Source organism: Hesperophylax consimilis, chromosome 8, assembly GCF_061612785.1.
Source record: "Hesperophylax consimilis isolate HC1 chromosome 8, BYU_Hcon_1.0, whole genome shotgun sequence".
NCBI lineage: Eukaryota > Metazoa > Arthropoda > Insecta > Trichoptera > Limnephilidae > Hesperophylax > Hesperophylax consimilis.
In genome coordinates this window covers 18212520-18235301 of record NC_142843.1, presented here as the reverse complement: position 1 = coordinate 18235301, position 22782 = coordinate 18212520, and the positions used below count along the sequence as shown (strand labels likewise).

The 22782-nt window shown below is 36.3% G+C and overlaps 1 protein-coding gene across 1 annotated transcript in view; it reads left to right on the top strand.

Annotated features, from left to right (window-relative positions):
* The window catches only part of pav (kinesin family member pavarotti), a 33730-nt gene extending 11086 nt beyond the window's left edge, over positions 1-22644 (top strand). The window contains exons 4-17 of the mRNA XM_089634477.1: positions 908-1100; positions 1347-1502; positions 1639-1717; positions 1798-1917; positions 3908-4025; positions 4581-4804; positions 9474-9622; positions 11528-11703; positions 12564-12772; positions 14896-15042; positions 15597-15761; positions 17348-17512; positions 17650-17736; positions 20251-22644. Coding sequence (XP_089490603.1) covers positions 908-1100; positions 1347-1502; positions 1639-1717; positions 1798-1917; positions 3908-4025; positions 4581-4804; positions 9474-9622; positions 11528-11703; positions 12564-12772; positions 14896-15042; positions 15597-15761; positions 17348-17512; positions 17650-17736; positions 20251-20412 — 2150 coding nt within the window. The 3' untranslated portion in view covers positions 20413-22644. The remainder of the gene's footprint in view (positions 1-907; positions 1101-1346; positions 1503-1638; positions 1718-1797; positions 1918-3907; positions 4026-4580; positions 4805-9473; positions 9623-11527; positions 11704-12563; positions 12773-14895; positions 15043-15596; positions 15762-17347; positions 17513-17649; positions 17737-20250) is intronic.
* Positions 22645-22782: the final 138 nt, after the last annotated feature.

Genomic DNA, 22782 nt, shown 5'->3' with positions numbered 1-22782 from the left:
AGAGATGAGCCGCCCGGGGAAGGTTTCTCTCAAAACTCCATTGACGGTTGTGTGGGCTGTGGCCCACCTTGTTGAAACTGCGGATCCTCTAGTTCCATAGCTTCGAAAGCCGGCATAAAAAAATCCTGGATCATGGTCTTTTCAGAAAAGTAAGGGTCGATGATCCGTATTCTTGATATGGCTCACCATACTGTGACTGTCCGAGTGAAGGGGTCTTTGATGAAGTTCTCTGGGATTCGCTTCACTCCATTACCGCATACTTGCAAACTGCGACCCTGAAACAGAAAGCCCGCTGCACAGCGACGATCGAGCATGCGTGTGAATAGTAGGCCTCTACTGAAAAAGTAAGGGTCGATGATCCGTATCCTTGATATGGCTCACCATACTGTGACTGTCCGAGTGAAGGGGTCTTTGATGAAGTTCTCTGGGATTCGCTTCACTCCATTACCGCATACTTGCAAACTGCGAGCCTGAAACAGAAAGCCCGCTGCACAGCGACGATCGAGCATGCGTGTGAATAGTAGGCCTCTACTGAAAAAGTGCGCTCTGTCACCGACACCACTGCATATTTGCGACAGAAAACCATTGTGATAAAAATTTCTCATCTGTCCCCTTCTACCGAAACTATCCCTCGCCACCCCCTCCGCCTTCAGGTTGCCCTTTCCAAAAACCAAATTGGCGTGCCGCTCTGTACTAAATAGAACTCTTTGGAATATTCTTTTTATTTGTTACAATGTTTTTATTAAAGGTTTTATAATAATTATTATTATCGTAACACACATGCACATGCTCTGCCTTTGCGGATTTTTTTCTTAATTGTTATTTTTGTAATAACTGTTCCAATGAAATGTATCAAAAACTTTCAATAAAAATAAAATATTTTTCATAATTTTATTTTTATCTGTAGGGGAGCCTCAAAATGCTGGAATAATGCCCCGTTGCCTCGATGTCATCTTCAACAGCATAGACAATGTGCAGGCGCGCCGTTTTGTATTCCGGCCTGACAGGGCCAATGGCTTTGAAATCCAAGGGGATGCGGATGCAGCGTTTCAAAGACAGCAAGTCCTACACAAAACAGCTGTGCCCAAATCTGCCAGAAAGTAACAACTTTTTTCATTCATAATTCTTATTTAATTTTTTAATATACTATCCACAAATGAAAATTTTAATTAAAAAATCATTGATCTGTTTTTTGGGAATATGATTTCCGAGTTTGTGAACATAATTTTTTTTCACTGAAAAATTACCATTAATTAATTAGAATTGCCGTTCTTATCTTTGCAAGCAAATATGGTATTATACCTATGTGTTAAAATGATATATATTATGGTTTTTTTCTCTTTCAGAAACAACTCTAACCCAGATTTAGCCCTAAGTTCTTCTGAGGTTTTCAAAATAAATGGTGTAGATGAAGACAATCTGTATGCTGTGTTTGTCACTTATATTGAAATATACAACAATATAGTTTATGATCTCCTAGAAGAAGGCTCCTTGGGAAGGAGGTACGTAATATGAATGAATGTGTATTTTATAAAGTCCTCAGTACTAAGAAATGTAAAATATTGTACCAAAATAAAAAAAGTCTTCGTTCGTGATATATAATAATTTAGATATAATGTAAAACTTTTTATTTTGCAGAAGTCCATTGACAAAAATTATACGCGAGGATTCATCTCACAACATGTATGTCCACGGAGTCACAGAAGTGGAAGTAAAAGTAGGTTGACTTCTTTTTTATACAATATTTGTTATCTTTGATAATGTATTATTAATAAATTTAATTTGTTTGCTGAACAGACAAGAGAAGAGGCACTGGATGCCTTCTACAAGGGTCTCAAGAGAAAGAGAATGGCCCACACCACTCTTAATTCAGAGTCTAGCCGAAGTCACTCTGTATTCACCATAAGACTTGTGCAGGTAACCTAATCAATTTCTATCAATATAACCTACTAATGTCCCCCAGCCTCCCAGCCTTGTTCTAGAAGATATTATTTATCAATACATAGCTCTACATATTTGATAATTACAACAATAATAATCACTCTAAGGATGGGTTGTTTCATAGAATTTGAACAATTGATCAAATTTTAAAGTTCATTTTCAAGCTCTGTGAAAGTTCTATTCAAATTCCGTTGATATTTTACTATGGGCCTGATACTTCACAGAACTCAAATATTTGTTTATTGCAAAATAATCCAAGATTTCAAATTATATAATCGATACGATGGACCGGTCGGTGACTGAGTTGACATTGCGTTTGGGTCCCACCCAGGCGTAGTGTGTTCAATTCCTCGGCTGGTTAAGTTCTCCATCACATTTTTTTAGCACACTGAATTTGCACACATAACACACACATCCACACACGCACACGTCCACATATACACACAAACACTCCCACACACCTCTCTCCTCTCCTAACACACTGACTAACTTAACTTAAGTAAAATATATAATATACCACATATGTATATATGTCAGCGACATGTCATTGGTAAAAATTATTGTATTAACTTGTTAAACTTTGTAACGTTTGTCCTCTATGCAATTATGTACTGTTTGTTTCTCCAATAAAAATTAAAAAGAAAATGACAACACAACACAAGCAACATTTTCCGCTTCTGCATTTTTCTGTGATGGTAGTAGGAGGTTTTCAAATATTGTAGAACCTCGTTAATTCGAAATCCACGGGACATCAAATTCGAATTAACGAATTCCCACGTAATTCGAAATTTTATGAAAAAAAAATCGAAAAAAAAATCGAAAAAAAACGCCGAAAATCGAGTTCCTCGGCCGCCCCTTCAAATTCGGGTAGTATCTATGGAGCACATTCATATTAATATGAATTATTCCTGTTTAAATCGAATTTTTGCAGTTGATTACCGTCGCGGTTGGCCCTTTGAATTCGGATATTCGTAAAAATACGATATATTTATGCTTAAACTGAAATTTTCAATTCCGATTTCGGTTGCGGCCTACTCTTCAAATTGAGATATTCGAAAAAATTCTATATATTTCCGAGTAAATCAAGATTTCGCAGCCGATTTCCGTCACGGCCGACCCTAAATTCAGATATTTCTCGGCCCTTCAAACTCGGATATTCGAAATAAATTGGAAAAAATACGACATTCCAGTTTAAATCGATTTCGATTTACAAAATAATGATTCTAATTTGGACGATATATAACCACGTAAAAATACACTTTTCGGCATTTTACCGTCATTAGATTCAGATTTACGAAATTTTATGATTTATTTTCACAAAAATCGAATTTTTTCGAATTACAATTTTTCAACAAATTTTCGCGTGTAAATAAATTTCGAATTACGAACTAACAAATTTCGAATTAAAAAACCATTTCTAAAAAAATTTCTGTAGATATTTTTTTGGCGAAAATTTCGAATTATGCATTTTTTCAAATTATCAGTGTTCTACTGTATAACCAAAATTAAATGTTGGATAGTATAGATTAAGGACCGGTTGTTTCGGAGAATTTGAACAATTCATCAAATTTCAACGTTAATTTGCGAGTTCTGTGAAAGTCCTATTCAAGTTCTGATATTATATCATTGTACTAGAAAATATCTTTCACAGAACTCGCAAATTAACGTTGAATATTGAAGAATTGTTCAAATTCTCCGAAACAACCCGTCCTATGTAAACGTACATTAAGTATAATAAAAATCTTGTTTCTTTCTCTTTGAAATTTGATGAATTGTTCAAATTCTGTGAAACAACCCATTTGAAAGCTGTGGCCAAATAGGAAATACATGCACTGTGATGGGATTGTTAAGATATTTTTCAATCTTTTGCCTATGAATTCTGACTGCGAAAATGTTTTTAAAATATCAGTGTAGTAACATTTTCAGTACGAATGTGATTAAATAAAATGAATTATGTATTTGGCAGGCACCTATCGACAGTATGGGAGAGAGTGTGGTGCAGGACAGAAACCTGATCAGCGTTGGGCAGCTGAGTCTCGTGGACTTAGCGGGAAGTGAGAGGACAAGCAGAACTAACAATACAGGTATTAATTCTTACACTCTTTTCAGCTAGCACAAGCGGTAGATTCTACCACTTGTTCATGACCTTAATACCTCGGATGTGAAACGTTTCGCCGACCTCTGTGTTTCCTCCCTCCTATAATACTTCACTCCTTCTTCTCCTTAAAAAGACCCTCCATGCAGCATCCCCAAATATAACACTTCAGCCTCACAACATTCCCCAATTTGTGATTCCAGTCCGGCTGACTCCGGAAAGTTGGGATTCGAGGACTAAAATGGCAGGCCTTACCAAAATGTGTACCCAGCTCGTTGAATGCTGTCTCCAAACTTAGCAACACATTGTGAACATAACTAACCATCACCCTGTTTCTCCGCAGGGGTAGGCATGGAGGATAGACCTCCACACTCTACCGCTACATCTCGGCATACACTCCTTGTTTAATTCACATTCATACATCGTTTCATTCATACTTTCCCGTTATTCTGACTCTTGACATGACCCAACTCAGGTATTTGATTCACTTGGTGCCATGTCTTCATCGGGAGTCGTTAATAAGGTATTACGTTTGTTTGTCCAGGCCGCCGCCTCCGGGAAGCGGGCAACATCAACAACTCGCTGATGACGCTGCGCGCCTGCCTGGAAGCGCTGCGGGAGAACCAGCAGGTGCAGCAGCCCGTACGGGTGGTGCCGTATAGAGACGCCAAGATCACCCACCTCTTCAAGAACTTCTTCGACGGGGAGGGCCACGTCAGGATGGTCGTGTGCGTCAATCCGAGTTGTGAAGATTTCGATGAAACATTGGTGAGTTAAATAGGTATCGTACAGTCTTCAGGGCTGCTTTCAATGTGATTTGTGCACTAAAGAGAATAACTGATAAAAGCGTCTTGTGGACGGGTCTGTGTGCTGGAAGTAAGATCAGTTATTCCTTATGTTGTATCTCAGGATTTTCTCACAAACTCTATTATTATCAAAACACTTGGACTTTTAATGTGATCATTTGACTATAGCTCTAATATCTTATTTAGCAGGCGGTTGGAACAAAGAGGAACCACCTTTTTTATTATACACTCGGTCTCTGCAATATTCGACAGGTAAACGCCATCACCTAATAGATTACTACTAGCGCCATCTATGGGTAAGCTCTTACACTAATGTCAAGGATATTACACCTTTCTTCTGGTGACATTGAGCAATCATCTTTGAATATTGAACTTCTTCAACAGTTATTATCAACAGTTATTATCAACAGTTATTATCAACAGTTATTATCGGCTTGACTTCATTGGGACCTAGGAGTGAAATGTCTTATACAGGGTTTTCCAATAATTAGTTATTTTGATATTCAATCGTAAAAGATCAATGGTTTCGTTGCTTGTGTGGCACGTAGCGCCGTCTTGTTGAAAGTAAACGTTGTCCAGATCAATACCATCCAATTCCGGCCATAAAAAATCATTAATCATCTCTCGATAGCGCACTCCATTCACCGTAACTGTTGCTCCAGCCTCATTTTCGAAAAAGTAAGGTCCAATGACTCCGCCGGACCATAAACCGCACCAAACAGTCACACATTGAGGATAGAGAGGCTTTTCAACAATAATTCTTGGGTTTTCCGAGCCCCAGATGCGACAATTATGCTTGTTGACGAAGCCACCGAGGTGGAAATGGGCCTCATGACTCAAGATGATTTGCATTTGATTCACTCAAGTGAATTTTAATAATTTCAATGCGTTGTTGAAGCGTGTATCGTTCCATTTTTATTAATGGCGTAGTTTCTACACCTAAACACTTTTCTACAACAAAATAACACCTCTTATTGGAAAACCCTGTATAAACTGGCGACAACAATTTTCTTTCAAATCGGTATAGATCACACCTCTTGGAAATATCTGTTCAGTGACTTAGATACTCAAACACAATAATTGAGCCCTTTTGGGAAATAAACAGCCATATATGAAAACGTTAGTTTTGAGATATTGGCTGTTTAACATTTAATTTGACTGTAGTGAGCATATTACGCATTAAAAGTCAAATAGATTTATATGTAATAAGTAGACATCGGATTATATGCACTAACAAAGTGCCAAAATATGCATGCAAATATGCACTAAAAAAGGCCGAAATATTCACTAAAAACTCTTGATTTGCCCAAAATATGCACAATGCAAAATCAAAAAACCATTTATATTTTAATTAAAGACCGTACAAAAACAGCGAAATATTCTTAAAATTATGCATAGTTTTTGTGACTATACAACTAAGTATTTTTCTAAATTTTCGTGCTCAAATTTGTGACGTTTGTCACCCAGTATTAATTTGTACCCCGAAAACGACCTCTCAACGTCAACTGACGTCATTGGACAAAATTTAAAATTTGGCGCCATTTCTGGAGATATATGTTTAGGCAGGGTATGACCTGTGCCGTTGATGTAGGCATTAATGTTCTTCATATCTTCAAGACTCGGGTTTTTAAGCAAAATAGAGTCTAACTTTTTACGAATCTTTTCTGATATTGAATTAGGAAGGGCGTTGGCGAGTTCGATCATTGTTTCCAGTATTTCTATTGCTTTAATTAGAGGAAGGTTTTTTGTTTCCAATTTTTTTATGGTATCTGGTAATTTGTGGAAATGTGATGAGATGAGGGCGATATTCTGTTTAATGGATGCGTCTTCAAATGCTAGCTTGCTTGAATGAATTGCAATGGCCTCAGAACTGTCAAATTGCCCAACTACTTGTTTTACGGCCTCAAAATGTTCAGCATAGAATAATAATGCCTTTAGCCAAGTACCCCATCGAGTAATTATGGGTTCTGGCGGCAATGCTAGATTTGGCAATTGCTCTTTATAAGACTGCACACGCGACGGTGCTTTTAAAAACACTTTTTTTGTAGAGGAAATCAATTTATTAACATTCCCATACTCTTGCCGTATCTCTTCTGCAAGGCGATGAAACCCGTGAGCTAAGCAGGTAATGTGTAGTAAATTTGGATAAAAAGTTTGCAAGGCTTGGCCAGCTTTCACCATGTATGGCGCAGCATCAGAAACAAACATGCAGATTTTTTCATCCACAGAACAATCGGGAAACAAAGATCTTATGAAATCATTTATGAAACGAGCAACAGTTGAATGATTTGTTTTTTCTAGAATTTTACAGGCAACCAAGTGGGGATTAGAGGGCTCCTTTATTAGTTTTCCAACTATCAAATTCGCTATATATTGTCCACATGAATCCGTAGTTTCGTCAGCTGATATCCAGAATAAATTGTTCTGCAGATCTGCACGAATTTCACTTAATACGTCTTTGTGGATAGCGGACAGGTTGTTTTTTCGAATCGTAGACTCTTCAGGGACTATCTGGTTCGTGCAATATTTCTTGAGGAATTTTTGGCATACTTGGTTATTCAGTTGATGAAATGGAATATTGCAAGCAACAAAAAACTCACATAGATCTTTATTAAACGCCGTCTTCTTTGCACAGTCCGAAGTTGAAGGCATAATTTGTGTCAGCAGTTGCTGGTGACTTGTTGATGGTTTATTTCTTGTTGCTATGTGGGTTGTAGTATTTACGTGTTGGTCGATCTGATATTTTTTCGAACAAGGTATACGTTTGTCACAAGTCTTGCAGAAAATCACATTGTCATCAATCGTGAACTGACCGGGGTAACCTTTAATCCAAGATTCCATTAAAGTTAGATTATTCTTTTTTACTGATGGCATTGTTAAAACTTTCGTAACTAAACACTTGTGTTTTAAGCAGGTGATTGAATTATTCTAGGGAGCTAGGTGACACTTACGCGTAGGGCACGAGTGCGGTGGCTGATTGAACTGAGAACTGACTGACCCGAGCGACCCGAGCGCGTATTTCCAATCCCTACCGCCATTCAGTCGGGCCAGCGAATTACAGTCACACCCTCACAGAAACAGATAGAGTAACGAAGCGCGTAGGTGACTGAATCGGTATATCTTTGTAAGGTGATTTATGCATAACAATCCCTACCGCACTCGTGCCCTATGTGTCATCGTCACCTAGCTCCCTATACGTAGATGATACCTCCCGCTATTAAACGAAATATGCACGATTTGGAAAAAAACGCTGAAATATGCATTAACGTCGTAATTAGAGAGTTATATGCATTTGCATATGCAAATATGCAAATGCATATAATCCGATGTCTAGTAATAAGGTATTATAGATTTATATGTAATTAATATACAACACATTTTATGTATTTTAATCAATTAATAATTGAAAGACGAGTCCAGTGACCGGGATTTCTGAACTTTCGATTTGGAAATTTCACACCCTCATTAAAAAAATCATACCTTCGAATTTTAATTTGCAGACATATATACTGATTATAGTGCTATATAGCCAATGAATCGCCCTATTATTTAATTTGCAAAAATATAAACTGATTATATTGCTATACAGCCAATGAATCCCCCTATTATTTAATTTGCAGATATGTAAACTGATTATACTGCTATATAGCCAATTAATCCCCCTATAATTTGCAGACATATAAACTGATTATAGTGCTATATAGCCAATGAATCCCCCTATTTTTTTATTATTTACCCCATATTTTTTAGAATTTATAAAACAAAAATTTAAAAATCGTAAACTTTATAAACATGTGAATTCTGCATGTTAGTTCCTTTGAAATTGCTGTGCATGGTACTTGTTCAGGTCAACATTGAATATTTTCTACTTCTGTATGTTGTCTATGACCTACTTAATAATCACAGATACAAATATATATTAGACAACTTAATTTTCAATCGTAAACGGCTGTTGAATAAATATTTTATAGAAATTGGGTTCGCGGACTGTCAAAATTTAATGCAATAAATTAAAATATTTAATAAATTTACCACTATGTAATATCTTTAACTAATGCAAACTGCAGATGGCGAGAAGTTTTGAAAAAAGGTAGATACATTTGGCACATTATGGCAAGCGATCCCTCAACACGTTTTGCAAACTTGCCAAAAAACGTTTGAATGGATAAGTTTTAAGTACAATACATGTAAAATAAAAATATAAAACCATTTTTCCATAAATGTATCAATATTTTCTTAGCTAACAAAAATTTCCGTAAAATTTGAAAATTAAAAATTCCAGACTTGTTACTTACATATTAACAAGTAACACTGCAGAAATATAACTTTATCTCCATAGGCCTTGTACTCTCGTCTGCGGTTACATGATACATGTAATTTAAATGGATCTACAGAAAAACAGTTTTATTTCGATAATGCTATTTTTCCACATAAGGGCTCAATTAATATGCATCAAACATAAAACATTGAGTCTCAGATATAAGAAAGTTTTAAATACCCCCACCTAAGTAAATAATTCTTATGGCTAATATCCTTGTTCACTCCACTTTCTTCCAGGGGCATGGAATAATCAGATGTGAATTAAAAAGTGTCACTGAAGTTATATAAAATAGTATTAATTTTGATTGCAGCAAGTGATGCGCTTTGCTGAAGTGGCCATGGAAGTGGAAGTGGCCAAGCCCCGGAACCTACCTGACCTGGGGGCCGGCATGACCCCGGGAAGGCGCAAGGCCAACATGATCTTCAAGCAGGCCAGGGCCAAGGTTTTGACCGATGAGATGTTAGTACAATACCTATGGCTGCAATTCCAGTCTTCAATTTCTTAGTAACAAGACTAATAATACCTTTGAATAAAGAAGTACACTGGAAATACCTTCCGTACTATAGATTCGAATGGAAACCAATGTCGCCACTGACCTTTTGGTTGTAGCCCATTTAACACACTCTCTTTCCCTCTTTAACTTGCCTGACATTGTATGTCGCCATGCCATTTGAATTTCATAATGGTAAAACATAGTTCTGCATATGAAATTTAAGCAGAGAATCCTCAGACTCTTGGACCAGGAAACACAACCACCGCCCGCATGATATTTCTTGTGTTCTTCTTTATTCTGTGGCAGTTATTCTAATACAGTGAAACTCTCTTACAGGGTTTTCCAAGGGACCAAAAAAACACAAACTTCTGAAGCATGAAAACTTTTTTTATAATAAGTTTTCTTAAAAGTGGGGTTCTCTGTAACTTAAGCTGGACATACACACAACCATTTTGCCCTGAACCATTTGGCTGAATCCATTTGGACATGGTGCGAATTAAGGGGCCACACTTACGAGCCATTGGCTTGGGTATTTGCCACATACGGCCGAATCTAGCCAAGGTCTTTTGGCAATATCAAGCAGTGGCTGTCGATCCAAGCTAAGCCACCTGAATTTCCCCACATACTATGTTTTTGGGCTCGGCACAGTGCTACGTGGTTCACTGGCTCTGCCATGTGTGTTCAGCTTAACAATAATTGACTGTTACTGCAATTTCTCCTTAATTGTGACAGTGGAACACCTTATTCATCTTCTCATTCAAATTCCTCTATTATTCTGACTCAAGAATTCACCGGATTGTGCTTTATGATCCTAAGACTTTCCTCGCATCTTTTTAATTCACTTCTACGTCATTATTATCCTTTTTCATTCACTCGCTCAGCATTAATAATAATAATAATATTAGGATGATTTATATAGCACCGTTTTTGTGCAAAATCATTTTTCCATTCAACTGCTATACATGTTGAAACTACCGAAGAGCGCTTTTCTTAAACTTGGGATTTTGGAGGGGAATGTGAGTACCGCCGCCCTGGGAACCATTCATTGGATAAACAACTCCTCTGCCATAGGTCACCCTAAGTGGTTTGCTACGTTTGGTGACTTAGCATGGGTGCCCGGGTTCATGGGGTAAGATTTGTCTGGATCTGGACTACGGATGCGTCTGCCCGCCATCTGTGCGGCGGGCCGGATCGTGAGGCTGATTCGCGTACCATCGCATCACACCGCAGTGGGAGCGATGGATTCATACGTCACCCTGGACACACTGATCCCCAGATTCCTACCCACCCCTCCCACCTTTATCCTTTCCACAGCTTACTACTCTTCCATTTCTTAAATATTCCTTCCTCACATCATTCCTGAAGATGACATAGGCCCCGAGGGAAATTTTTTTCCTGATGGCCTCCTGAGTGGAGTTAATGTAAAAAATAAAAAATACTTAATCATTTACTTAAATTAACCTCACAAATCTCATCATTCTATTATACACATATTCTACTGCATTCAGTTTTTAAATAACTGAACAAACATTTTTTTGTCCACTTTTGAGATCAACCCAATTTCTACCATTCACTTTCCTCATATTTTACTGTCTCGCTTGAAGTAAGCTCAGTGTAACTAACCCTTTTTACTAACTAACTATCACGCTCTTTTACCACAGTGGTAGGCAAAGAGGATAAACCGCCATACAACCCTGTCTTGGCATCCACTTCTTGCTTTTACACTCCTTCGAATTCCTTCAAATTTCACTCTCAGTTGACTAGCTGTTTTGTATACATTTTGTGAGGAATCGGCATTTTAGAATTACAGCCCCTTGTGATCCTAAGCTCTCATAATTTAATCACTGTTGTTTGCATATTTTCCCTTCCAGGGGTGATGGCAACCAGCTGGACGTGGACCTGGCCCTGGTGTATAGTCTGGGCGGAGATTTTCCGACCCTGGAGCTAGGTGGCATGCGGTGCGAGGAGCTGATCCGCCAGCTGACGGAGCATCTGGAGATGAGGCTGCAGCGGAGACGAGCTTTGCTGCGGGATAAGGGCGTACGAGGTTAGATTATAGCAACCTTCTAATTATTGAGAGATTGTAACACTGAGGGAATACAATTTGATAGCATCAGTGGTCGAGGGGTAAGGCTCTCGTCAATGAATCCTGAGGTCGCGGTTAGCAAAAATTTAGTTAAAAAGGTAAGTATATTTTAATTTCATTTGTGTTGCTTCACATTTAATTAATTAAAAATAATATATAGTATATTTGCGGCACATTCCAGAGTAAAAGATAATACAGAATCGCCCTGGTGAAAGATTACCATTCAGAAATGAAATGGCTTTGATCAGATCTGAATATTCCACCTTTATATACCCTATCTTCTTCCCCTCCATTACATTCAGCCTCACAACATACCCCGATTGGGGATACCATAGTTAGTATGTATATTGCTCCTAAACCTAATCTCTTCCGATATATCTTCAGAGAGCAGAAATTCAAAAGTGAAATCCTAATGATTCTTGAAAGAGTCCTTCCGCATTGTCGTGACCTTTTAACATTATTTGTAAATATTTAGAATTTTTTTTTTCTTGTATTTTTATTTTATTTTAATATTATAAATAATTTCTTACCCATATTAAATTTAAAGTTTGTAAGAAAATTAATTAAAAATATATTATTATTATTCACTGGCTCCGAAAATCCTTCAGGATTGAAGGAGAGAGACTCGTCTGGCTAACTCCAACTCCAAAAGACATTTGGAATTTGGGGGCCAGTTGGCTGACGTGAGGAATGCCCATCTCATACATGACTACACCGAGAGACAACCTTGATCCTCCATCAACACAATGAGGTGCTCCCACAGCTGTTTTGACGGAGAGATGTTAGCTTCCAATCTAATATGTATTGATGTTATTGAACAGACGAGAGGTTCCGAGCCCAGCTGGAGGAGTTGGTGAAGTCAACAGTGCTGGCCAACACAGAGGCTTCGGCTCTGCGCAGTCAGCTGGAGCAAGAGCGTCACCGTGCCCGTGCCCTCGAGCAGCGCCTTGTCACCAGCGAGGAGAATGTGGCGCAGATGGGCCGTAAGCTGGCGGCAGCCATGCAACATGGAGATCTTCTCAAGCAACAGGTTGCTAATTCACTATCTTTTTTCCAGGCAAAACAAGAAACACTTCCTTACTTTGGAACTGTCCACGTTAGGTCGTTCGTACACGGAGATACTCACAAGCTAGAGTTTTGTCCGCGTAGCATATGCATTGCTCGAGCGTATCCGCCATTCTATTTTGTTATTGTTCGTACACAACACTTTTGACGTCAGTTGCACTCTACTGATAGTGCTGGTAGCACGCTATGCCAGTTCTATACGTATCTACTACTCTTTTGACAGAAATGGTATCCGAGCATTATTTGAATGTTAAATTTGTTTTGAAGTTGGGAAAATATATATCTATGTTCATGTAATTTACCGGAATATGTGAGAAAGTATTTAGCGGAGACTTTGTGGATTATGTTTGGAAAAAATTCAATTTAACATTATTCTCATATAGTGAAAAAAAATTAAAAGCACAGGTCCCCCTAGTGAGGAGGACTAAGAAATACAATTTACTATACATATATTCACTATCATATTTTGTATATTCAATGTTTAAATAGTAGCTATGATAAATAAAAAAAAAAAAAAAAACGCGGCGACGAATGCATTACAATTAATATTTATTTTGTTGTGCAGGTGAACCCAAAATCATCTTTTAGATCATTTTTTTTCCTCATAATAAAGACAGAGAAGAACAATACTGTCTTCATCGCTTGAGTCACTTGATATCGTATTAGCTCCATGAAAAAATGATCAAGTTCAATATAATTCAGGTAGCGTCGTGCACGGAAACCACCTTTAACCTTTTGAACGCGTTAATTTGCTCCGTTTTATCTATACCCGTACGCGGTACATATTTTCAAATACCTATGCATGCAATTAAATGTCAAATTATAGCATTGTTGCATGATTTATTGGACTATATAGACAGAACAGATTATTCTCCACAATATGAAAACAAATCCTCGTGTGTCAACACTCTTAGATGTTTATAAAAACAAAAACATAAAATTTCATACAAAGACGTACCGTATCTTTTGAATGTGGTCCCGCCATTCACTCGGCGTCATAAATAAACCACTCTCGGTGTGTGTGTACTTAGGCCACTGTGTTTATAGACACAAGTGGGACACCATGATCACTTATCATTCTTAGTTATGAAAAGTTGTGAATGACAAACTAGTACTAACGCCATCCGTTGACAAAAATGTAAACTAAAGGACTAAAAGGCGCGAAGAGGCGCACTTGGTTATCGATCTTTTTTTATGAAATACAATTTTATTTTTGAGAAATTCTTGTAGATGTCAGCATCGTGATAGTTCTACAAATGTCCAAGTGAGCAAGAAATACATTTATGACGAAAGAGAGCGGGAATATCGGCCGTCAAAGTTGCCGTATCAACTGTTGATACAGCCGCGTGTGAGTATAGACTTTTTGCCGTAACAACAGTTGATACGGCCGCGTGCAAAGAGTTAAAGAGTAGCACATCGGTATGCGACTTGTGGTTGCATCACAGTCGTAGCTTGTAAGTATTTCTGTGGACGAAGAGCCTTAACCGCTTTTAGCTTTTGATCAAATTGATCAGCTGACGAGCATAACAAAATGGCCATTACTCTTGACAGCTAATCAGAATTTGATCAAAAGCTGAAACGGACCGAGAAACAGCGTCTATGGAAATATGAGTTAAGTCTATGTTACAATCGTCCTTGCTTCTTTCGGTTGGGATTTAGTTTATACATATTACAGTTTACACAAACGTGTAAACACGGGACCAATTTATGTTATAAACTAAATGATTTATTTTTATCTTTTTTTAGACTTTTACAGTTACTTTTTTAAAAGCAATGATTGCAATGAACGAACAACATAGTTAGGTATATTAATGTTAAGATTTTTTTTGTTATCGAATGTATATATTATATTCTTTTTAAACAGTTTTGAAAAAGCCATTTTGGGAAACCATAATGGTTTCGATTATTTTGAAAAATAATCCGAAACGCCCCCCTCTAATGCAAACACGGGGTATCACAATTATTTAGGATTAGACGTCAAAGTTTGTTGGTTAATTTTTATCATTTTTATTGTTATAGTGTAATTTCATTACACCGTTACCAGTTTAATGTCTGTTATGAATTAATTTATTTTGATATTTTCTCTAGCTGGACGATAAGGATATGAAACTCAGCCAAAAAGTCATTGAAAAAGAACAGCAGAAAAGGAAATTCACCCACAAAATGGCCACCGAACACGATAAGATGAGCAAAGAGTTGGATATTAAACTCAAATTGCAAAGAGAAAAGTTGAAGGTGAGGTTATCACATAATCTAATATCTGATAAAACGGTTCTTCCTTTTGGTAGAACTAATAGATTTTAAATCTTAAATAAAAAAAATCAATTACAATACTAAATAAAAATCATACATCTATTTTTATTAGTAGATGTACAAAATTATTTTTTTTTTGGTTTGACTGAGGATTTTCCTCCCCAGGAACTGGAGTCAACAACGCTAGCACCTAAGCCAAATCCCAATTGGATAATACTGACATTTATCTCATATATTAACTGCTGTAAATTTTTATTTATTATGTGTGTACATGAGTACCACCAAAAGTTGATAGAATTCATTGTCATCGACAACGATTATCTGCCGAGTTTCAGCTGGATTGGATGACGGGAAGTGGGTTAATTTCCACTTCCATGATTCCATTTCATTTGTTCGTTCATCCATTTATTCATTCATTCTGTTGTTAATTCATTAATTTATTCATAAATATGTAAGAATGAATGAATCTGATAATATTTATGCGAGTTTTTTCTGTGCTCTTATTATTTCTAAAGATAAGAATGTATTATTTCCAGAAAACCATCAATGAGAAAGTTGCCAAGATCGAACTTGTAAAGCAAATTCTAACATCGGAGGAAAACAACACGGTAGTCAGAGAAGAACGGGACAACGGCAGCGAAGCAGAGAAGTCAGCCGACAGCACGCAGCCACCCAAGGTTACTTCCCCTAACTCCAAAAGGGTGAGAGCGCTATTCTTTACTGTTATTTGCTTGGATGACCTTTCACTCGCAGCCAGACCTATTTGATGCCGTATTTCGTCCTAGGCAACCTAGGACGGCAATTTTGGGGGGGGCGGCATTTCATATAATTATTATATTTTGCACAAATCTACAAAAATTAAATAATATTTCAATAAAGGTGAGCAGTTTCTTCGTGTTGTTTCAAATAGGGATGGTGCCAACTCATATACTCATGGACGTCATCACAATCTTCTATATAGTAGAGCAAGCCGCACTAATTTATTTATGAACTCACCTGTGGGGAGAGCTACGTGCTTTTTGAATGCGGTAGATAAAAAAATAGATTTATTTTTTGTGTCCTATAGCGCATTTGTGAGATTTTTGGCATTGCATATACACTGCATAAATGGTACAATTATAACGTCTTAGGCTTTATTACATGTAATTGTTATAAATAAATGTACAAATTATATAAATAAATAAAATAAATAAATAAATACGGACTCTTCCAGTAGCTCAATAGACTTGGTATCAATTATTGTGTACCTATTGAATGTTGAGCAGTCATAAGGAAACAAATAATACCTATTTTAAGTCATGCAAACTTATCTCTGCTTAAGTCCTCAATGTTTGTGAGTATTATGCAGCAATTTGACAATAGACAATCTTGGAAAAGTTTTTTATGACTTGTGTCACATAGGCTTTAGGCCTACTTTCTTCAAGTGAGTTAATTTTTATTCACCATTTGTTACTTAAAAATAATTGCTGCGGCTATTGGCTAAGGCGGGTTGGGGGGTGGCATTTTTTTTTCCTAGGGCGGCTCGTTACCCAAACACGGTCATGGACCTACTTACCTACTAACAACACAAGCACAACCGTACTTAATGGTTCCATGAGAATGTGTTGGGGGTACGATGTTCAACAGTTATTGACGTAAGAACCTAGGATGAGATGTCAAGAGACAACACCATAAAACTGAACTACCTTTCTCAATTAATGTGTAAGAGCCGTTACAGCAAGGATATTTGAGTAGCGCGTTTTCCGTTTCGACCCCGCCTCAATGTTATGATAACACTTTGACGTCCATTTTTCTTATGAATATGTATAAAGTCATTCAAACTTTGGTATGTATGTGCATAAATCATGTTTTTTATTTTCTGTACTACCTCTTGTGTGAATTTATTAATACATTCCTATCCAAATTCCAGAACATGAATAATGTGACTGTGTTGCACCCTGAGCCCTTCCCTTCAATCGATCTAACTGAAGAACCTCCCGTTATTACCTGTGACATCAGGAATACTCCCACTAATACATATACCCAGTCTCCCAAACCACTTTCCAAACGTCAACTGGTAAGTTTATGTAAGCATTCTTCATTCCTTTATTTACATACTGTAATGTATATATTTCTCTTACTCTGGATGTACTTCCGCAACTACACCTAACTGTCTGTAATCTGTAAATATGTTAGGTTTTTCTGTACAACTTTCAGCGTAGTGCCCACCTAGATTTCATTTCAGCTTGTATAATTTGAATCCAATTTACATTGGTCGGTGTTTGAATGCATCATTTCATGTTTCTAGGGCTTTGCAGTATCAAATCCTCGCCATAGAAGGTCCCTGTCAGCTGACGCGGGAGGGTCAGATCGCTGGCTGCAACACATGCCCAAACCCCTCGTTCCATCAGGAACTGTGATGCAGCCCAAATTTCCTAAGCGGAAGTCTGTTACCAAACTGATAAACATGAAGGTAACCTAATAAATCAAATTAAGTAGTTTTGTCTTTTTGAATGCCTTCCACAACCATTCCTATTTGTTCACCCTTAATTTTATGGTGAAGGAAACTCGCTTCATTGTACCTCTTTCTCATTAATATGTATCTTTCAGGATATTACCAATTCCAAGACTTCAAATTACTGTCTGATATCTCAAGAGCAAGACACAGACGGTGAATTGGAAACAAAATTGTACAAGGTAACTTTTCTTCATTAATTTAACACGCTTCTCTTTTTCCTTTTAACCATCAGTATGACATATTAAACCTGTTAATATTAAATAAATAACTTGCATTTATAACCTCATATATTGCTCTTTCACTTTATGTTTTTGTTGAAATCTGTGAGATGAGATTTTTTTTTCACATAAATGGCACAATATAAATTTTATGATCTCATTTTTATTATTACGAATTTGCATTATACATTGTTTCCAAATCTCTGGTAATTGAAGTATTGGGTGGAAAAAAGACGATAACCTTGTTTATTCTGTTATCAGCTCAAACGATACTCTGTTCTTGTTGTTTGTTTTTGGGGTGTTATGCCGTGTTACGCTAACTCCTTCTTTAGCCGACGTTTCGGACATCGTTGCAGTGTCCATCATCAGGGTAGATCCGGTAGATCCGGATCTGCCCTGATGATGGACACTGCAACGATGTCCGAAACGTCGGCTAAAGAAGGAGTTAGCGCAACACGGCATAACACCCCAAAAACAAACAACAAAAATGCTTTTGGCCGTGAAAATCTAAAAACTTACCTGATACTCTGTTCGCTCTTTTAGCGCCTGACAAAAACTCATTTCAATCTGACATACACAGATGTCTCTGTGCTCATTTAAATCGACTAGTGTCGTAAATCGTTCCTCCATCCACCTGGTCCATCTCAAAACTTCCGTCAGGCTGTGCGCTGTCAATATTCTGTTGACATTTCTTGCCTTGTTGTTTTTAAACCAAAAAAATAATATTTCCTGAATTTTCAATTAAAATTTTTATGTTAATGTTTATTTATGTATGTTGTACCTACGTGCACTTCTTTGTTTTTCATTATATTAAAGTAATATTATTTCTATTAAGTAACCACTCGCGCAATAGTTTAGCTGATTAATTTTTATAATTTTTTGGAAAAAAATTTCTAATATTTAAAAAATGAGATAAATGGTGAAATCTAGGTGGTTTCATTGGCTTTAAACTGCAATAAGCAGTTCATACATTTCGGTACTAATATTTGGAGGTACGATATTCATTAAATCGAATGGCAGACTCCAATACCAAACACCTGGAAATCTCCATCGCTCGAGTCGCTAAATCATGGACGTTCAAATTAATAAATGAGCCAATCAGGGAAAGGGGAACAAACCAACTTGCCCGGAGCACGGGAGGCGGCGTGGTCTGATAATATACAGGCAACTTGCATTGATTGCAATACTACGAATTACTAGTCCTTTTTACAATGGCATGCAAACTGCTGGCTGTGTAAAAAACTTAGCTACATGTTCCAAATCGGGCAAACAAAAGTTCAGGCTTGTTTCCAGAATTTTATATTTTGTCATACTATTTAGTTATAATTTACCCAAATCACTCATTTTCACGCCAGCCGATTCGTTTCAGAACAAACATTCAGAGACTGTGGTTGTCTGGTTATTTCAATGTGCACTCTTCGGTGGTCAATGTACTACTGATGACATAGTTTATTCAAAGCATTCTAAAACCCTCCTCGTGCCATAAATATGGTTCCATGGTTTGCCTAGAGCTCGTCGAAATGATACCCAGACTACATGTTAGGACAAGTCTATCAATTTGTATGTCTATGTGCTAAACACTGTCTTTACTTACAACATCATTAAATTTGCTCAATGGTTGGAAAAAGGGCCTAGTAACCCATGTGCAATAAAATGCATTTTGTAAATATTTATGCAGATATTTCCTTTTTTTACTATATGTAACGAATGTGTTTTGGTAAAACCATTTTTTGGAAATGTTACTTTGCAGTGGTTTCATATAGAATGGTTTTCAAAGTACAATATGGTATTGTAATTTTTGCAAATTGGATTTTTTAGTACTAAAAACTAAATTGATGCGTAATTTGTTTTTTTAGGTTATTTTGAGAAAATCATGGATGAAATTACTCAACTCTCATTTTTTTTTAATTTTAATAGAATTGCAATATTTTACATCACTTTTTTGAAAAACAAATAGCCACTTTTATATAACTTCTGGATTTTTAATTAGTTTCACGAATTTATAATATGTATTCGTTTTTATTGTCTCATGTCAAGTGTGGCTTAAGGGTTTAAAAATTTTGTGGCTTAAAGGGTTTAGTTTGCCCTCGTTTTGTAATCATTTTCGATCATCTAACATAAAGATTCATCAAAATATAATCTGCTAATAACTTTGAATGCCATTATCTTAGGACGAGATGTTTTACAGAATTGGAACAATTCAACAAATTTTAAAGTCGATAAAGAAGTTCTGTGAAGGTTCTATTAAAGTTCTGTGAAGCCCCTGGCCAATAATGATATAATAATAGAACTTGATTAGAACCTTGACAGAACTTGAAAATCAATTTTGAAATTTGATCAATTGTTCAAATTCCGTGGAACAACCCGTCCTTAGAATTCAATTTTAGTGATAATGCATCTTTTCCACCAAATGCTTCAATAAATAATAATTGTTTGTTGTGGATCAATCTGTTCTGATGTTAATTGTTTGCATAGGGTGATGTGGTCCCGACCTCTGGTGGAGGAGCGCAGGTGATCTTCAGCGATGTGGAGATGCTGAAGATAATGGATCCATCCACCCCCTCCGGCATCAAGAGGGAGGGGGGAGAAACTCCCTTCAAGAGGATAGGCAATGAAAACAAAAAGCCAAGGGTTTAGAATATATAGATTTGCTCCTTTTACCATTCCTTGCAAGTAAATAATATTTTTCGTTAATATTAATTAATCTGTTTATGTGTATAATATGTTTTCGCGAATTTGATCTTTAGTCATGTTATTTCATCCATAGGCTTAAGTTGTGGTGGAAATATCATAGCTTCAACGTGGAATCGCTCAAAACTTTCCAAACCATTCAAATTGAAAGTTTTTAACGTTGGAATGTGGTTAAAAAGGAACCAATTTTTCTAAAACTATGACTTAATTATAATACGGATGAAACAAACCGGCCTTTCTTTTTTTTTTACAACTCCACAAAGGAGGCCCTGAGGAAAATAATTTCCCCTAGGACCTATATCATTTTTAGGCTTAGTCTGATAGCTGCTGAATTCTATGAGTTGAAGTGAGTTCAGGTCAAATACTATTTTAAGGTTGTGCATTTGTGTTGTTACACATTCATTAAATGAGTGGTGGAATAGACTTCTACGAATTTACATTAGTCTCTCCAATTATAGACTTGTACCTAGTATAAGAATTTATTTTTCTGAATGTCCTAACAAGCATTTCTGTCTTCTTTAAAACCCCTCGAGTCTATACAATTTGGTATCACGTTAGTTACAAAATCTGTCTGAAATTTTCCATCTTCATATATGATTTTAAAAATTTTTGACGTATTTGTATTTGGTTAACTTATAAATGCAAAAAGAAAAAGTTTTTTCTCTCTCTCAGAATTCTCTCTTTCTAAAACTATTTAAATTATGGCTGACTGTAATAGAAAATAAGATAGAACGAGTTTTATCAGAACTTGCATTTGGTGACACATACGGCACAACGTGATTCAAAGGCTATTCATGTTTCGTGACGAATACGGCACTATGTGACCTGACGGGTTAAAGGAAATACTAAGCGCGCTAGCAGACTGGTGCCGGGTGCTGGGCTGGGACCGGCCAGTTCTTTCAACGAGATAGGTTCACCGGCTGACGGGCAGTTTTCGCAATAAATATCATGCTTTCGTGGCTACTGTAAGAGTGGTTATATGATGCATGAATGAATATTGAATGTTATTTCAAACAGAATTAGAGAAAAACTGTGCATGAGAGTATCGATCCCTCACGGTGAGAAACTAGCTACAAATAAATCAATCTAAGCTTCGAAGAAAGTCATATTAAATTGTCTCGGCATTAATAAAATTAATTGTGCATCCTTGAACAGGGCATAAATTTTTCTTATTACCTATAGGATTCTTGTAATTTATTATCTTATCGTCGACGATGAAACAATACAGTCTAAAAATCACTCTTTTATTAAATTCGATAGAGAAGCGAATTCCAGCTGTCTGTATGCCCATTCATAATACTACATACCACTAGACATCGCACACAGCGAAACATCTGCAATACCAGACAACTGATATTGGTTATATTTTGAATGGTATTTCATTAAAAATATGAATAGTCAAAAAGCAGTCTGTTAGCAACTTAAGAAATCAATATGTTAGACTTGTCCAAAATGTAATTTCTTTTTGATTAGTAATATTTTTTATCGCAATAACGAATTCTCAACCTTGCAGAATCTGCATAAATACTTCTTGCTATGTAATAATTGTTTACTCTCAATTTCTATAACACGTACAAACATTTTTAAAAAGTTATATTGTAATAATATTTCTTCTATGTGATTTATTTGTGGTACAGTGTACTTAATAATATGTAAAAAGTTACATTTTTGTTTACTTGTTAGTATGTATTTGTAAATATAGTACATAATGTATCTATTATAATTTTATTATTTATTAGAATTTTGTATAAATATCTATCTTTTTGCTTAAGCTTGTGTGGATATATACCGTTCATAGTAGGGAAGGGCAGGTCAAGACGGGTTGAGGGATGAGATGTTACTTTCCCCCCCTGGAAATTTGTGTTTCGTGTATGTGAAGTTACAGTGGAATAGCCAGATTATTTTATTGAAGATTAATTTAAAAACCACTATTTATTCATCATCAACATGTATTCCACCCTGTCTTGCTCCTTCATCCCCTATATTATGTAGAGAAATTATGTTTAATGTTGCCAATAATTCCATGCATTTAAATATCCCTATGGTAGGAAATATTCACATTTTTTTTAAACTAAGTTCATTAAAAAATTCTTTTGTTAGTAAATTAAATATTATTTTTTGAAGAATGGTTGCAATTAATATTTACTTTATTTTATTTTTTGATGTATGCTTCTCAGTTGCCCTCTTTTTGTAACAGAAAATGAACGTGTAATATTTGAACAAAACTTTACCTTATAACATTATGTATGTCTAAATAAAATAATAATATTTAATGACTATCTATATGTAGATAAAATATTAATATAATAACCCTTT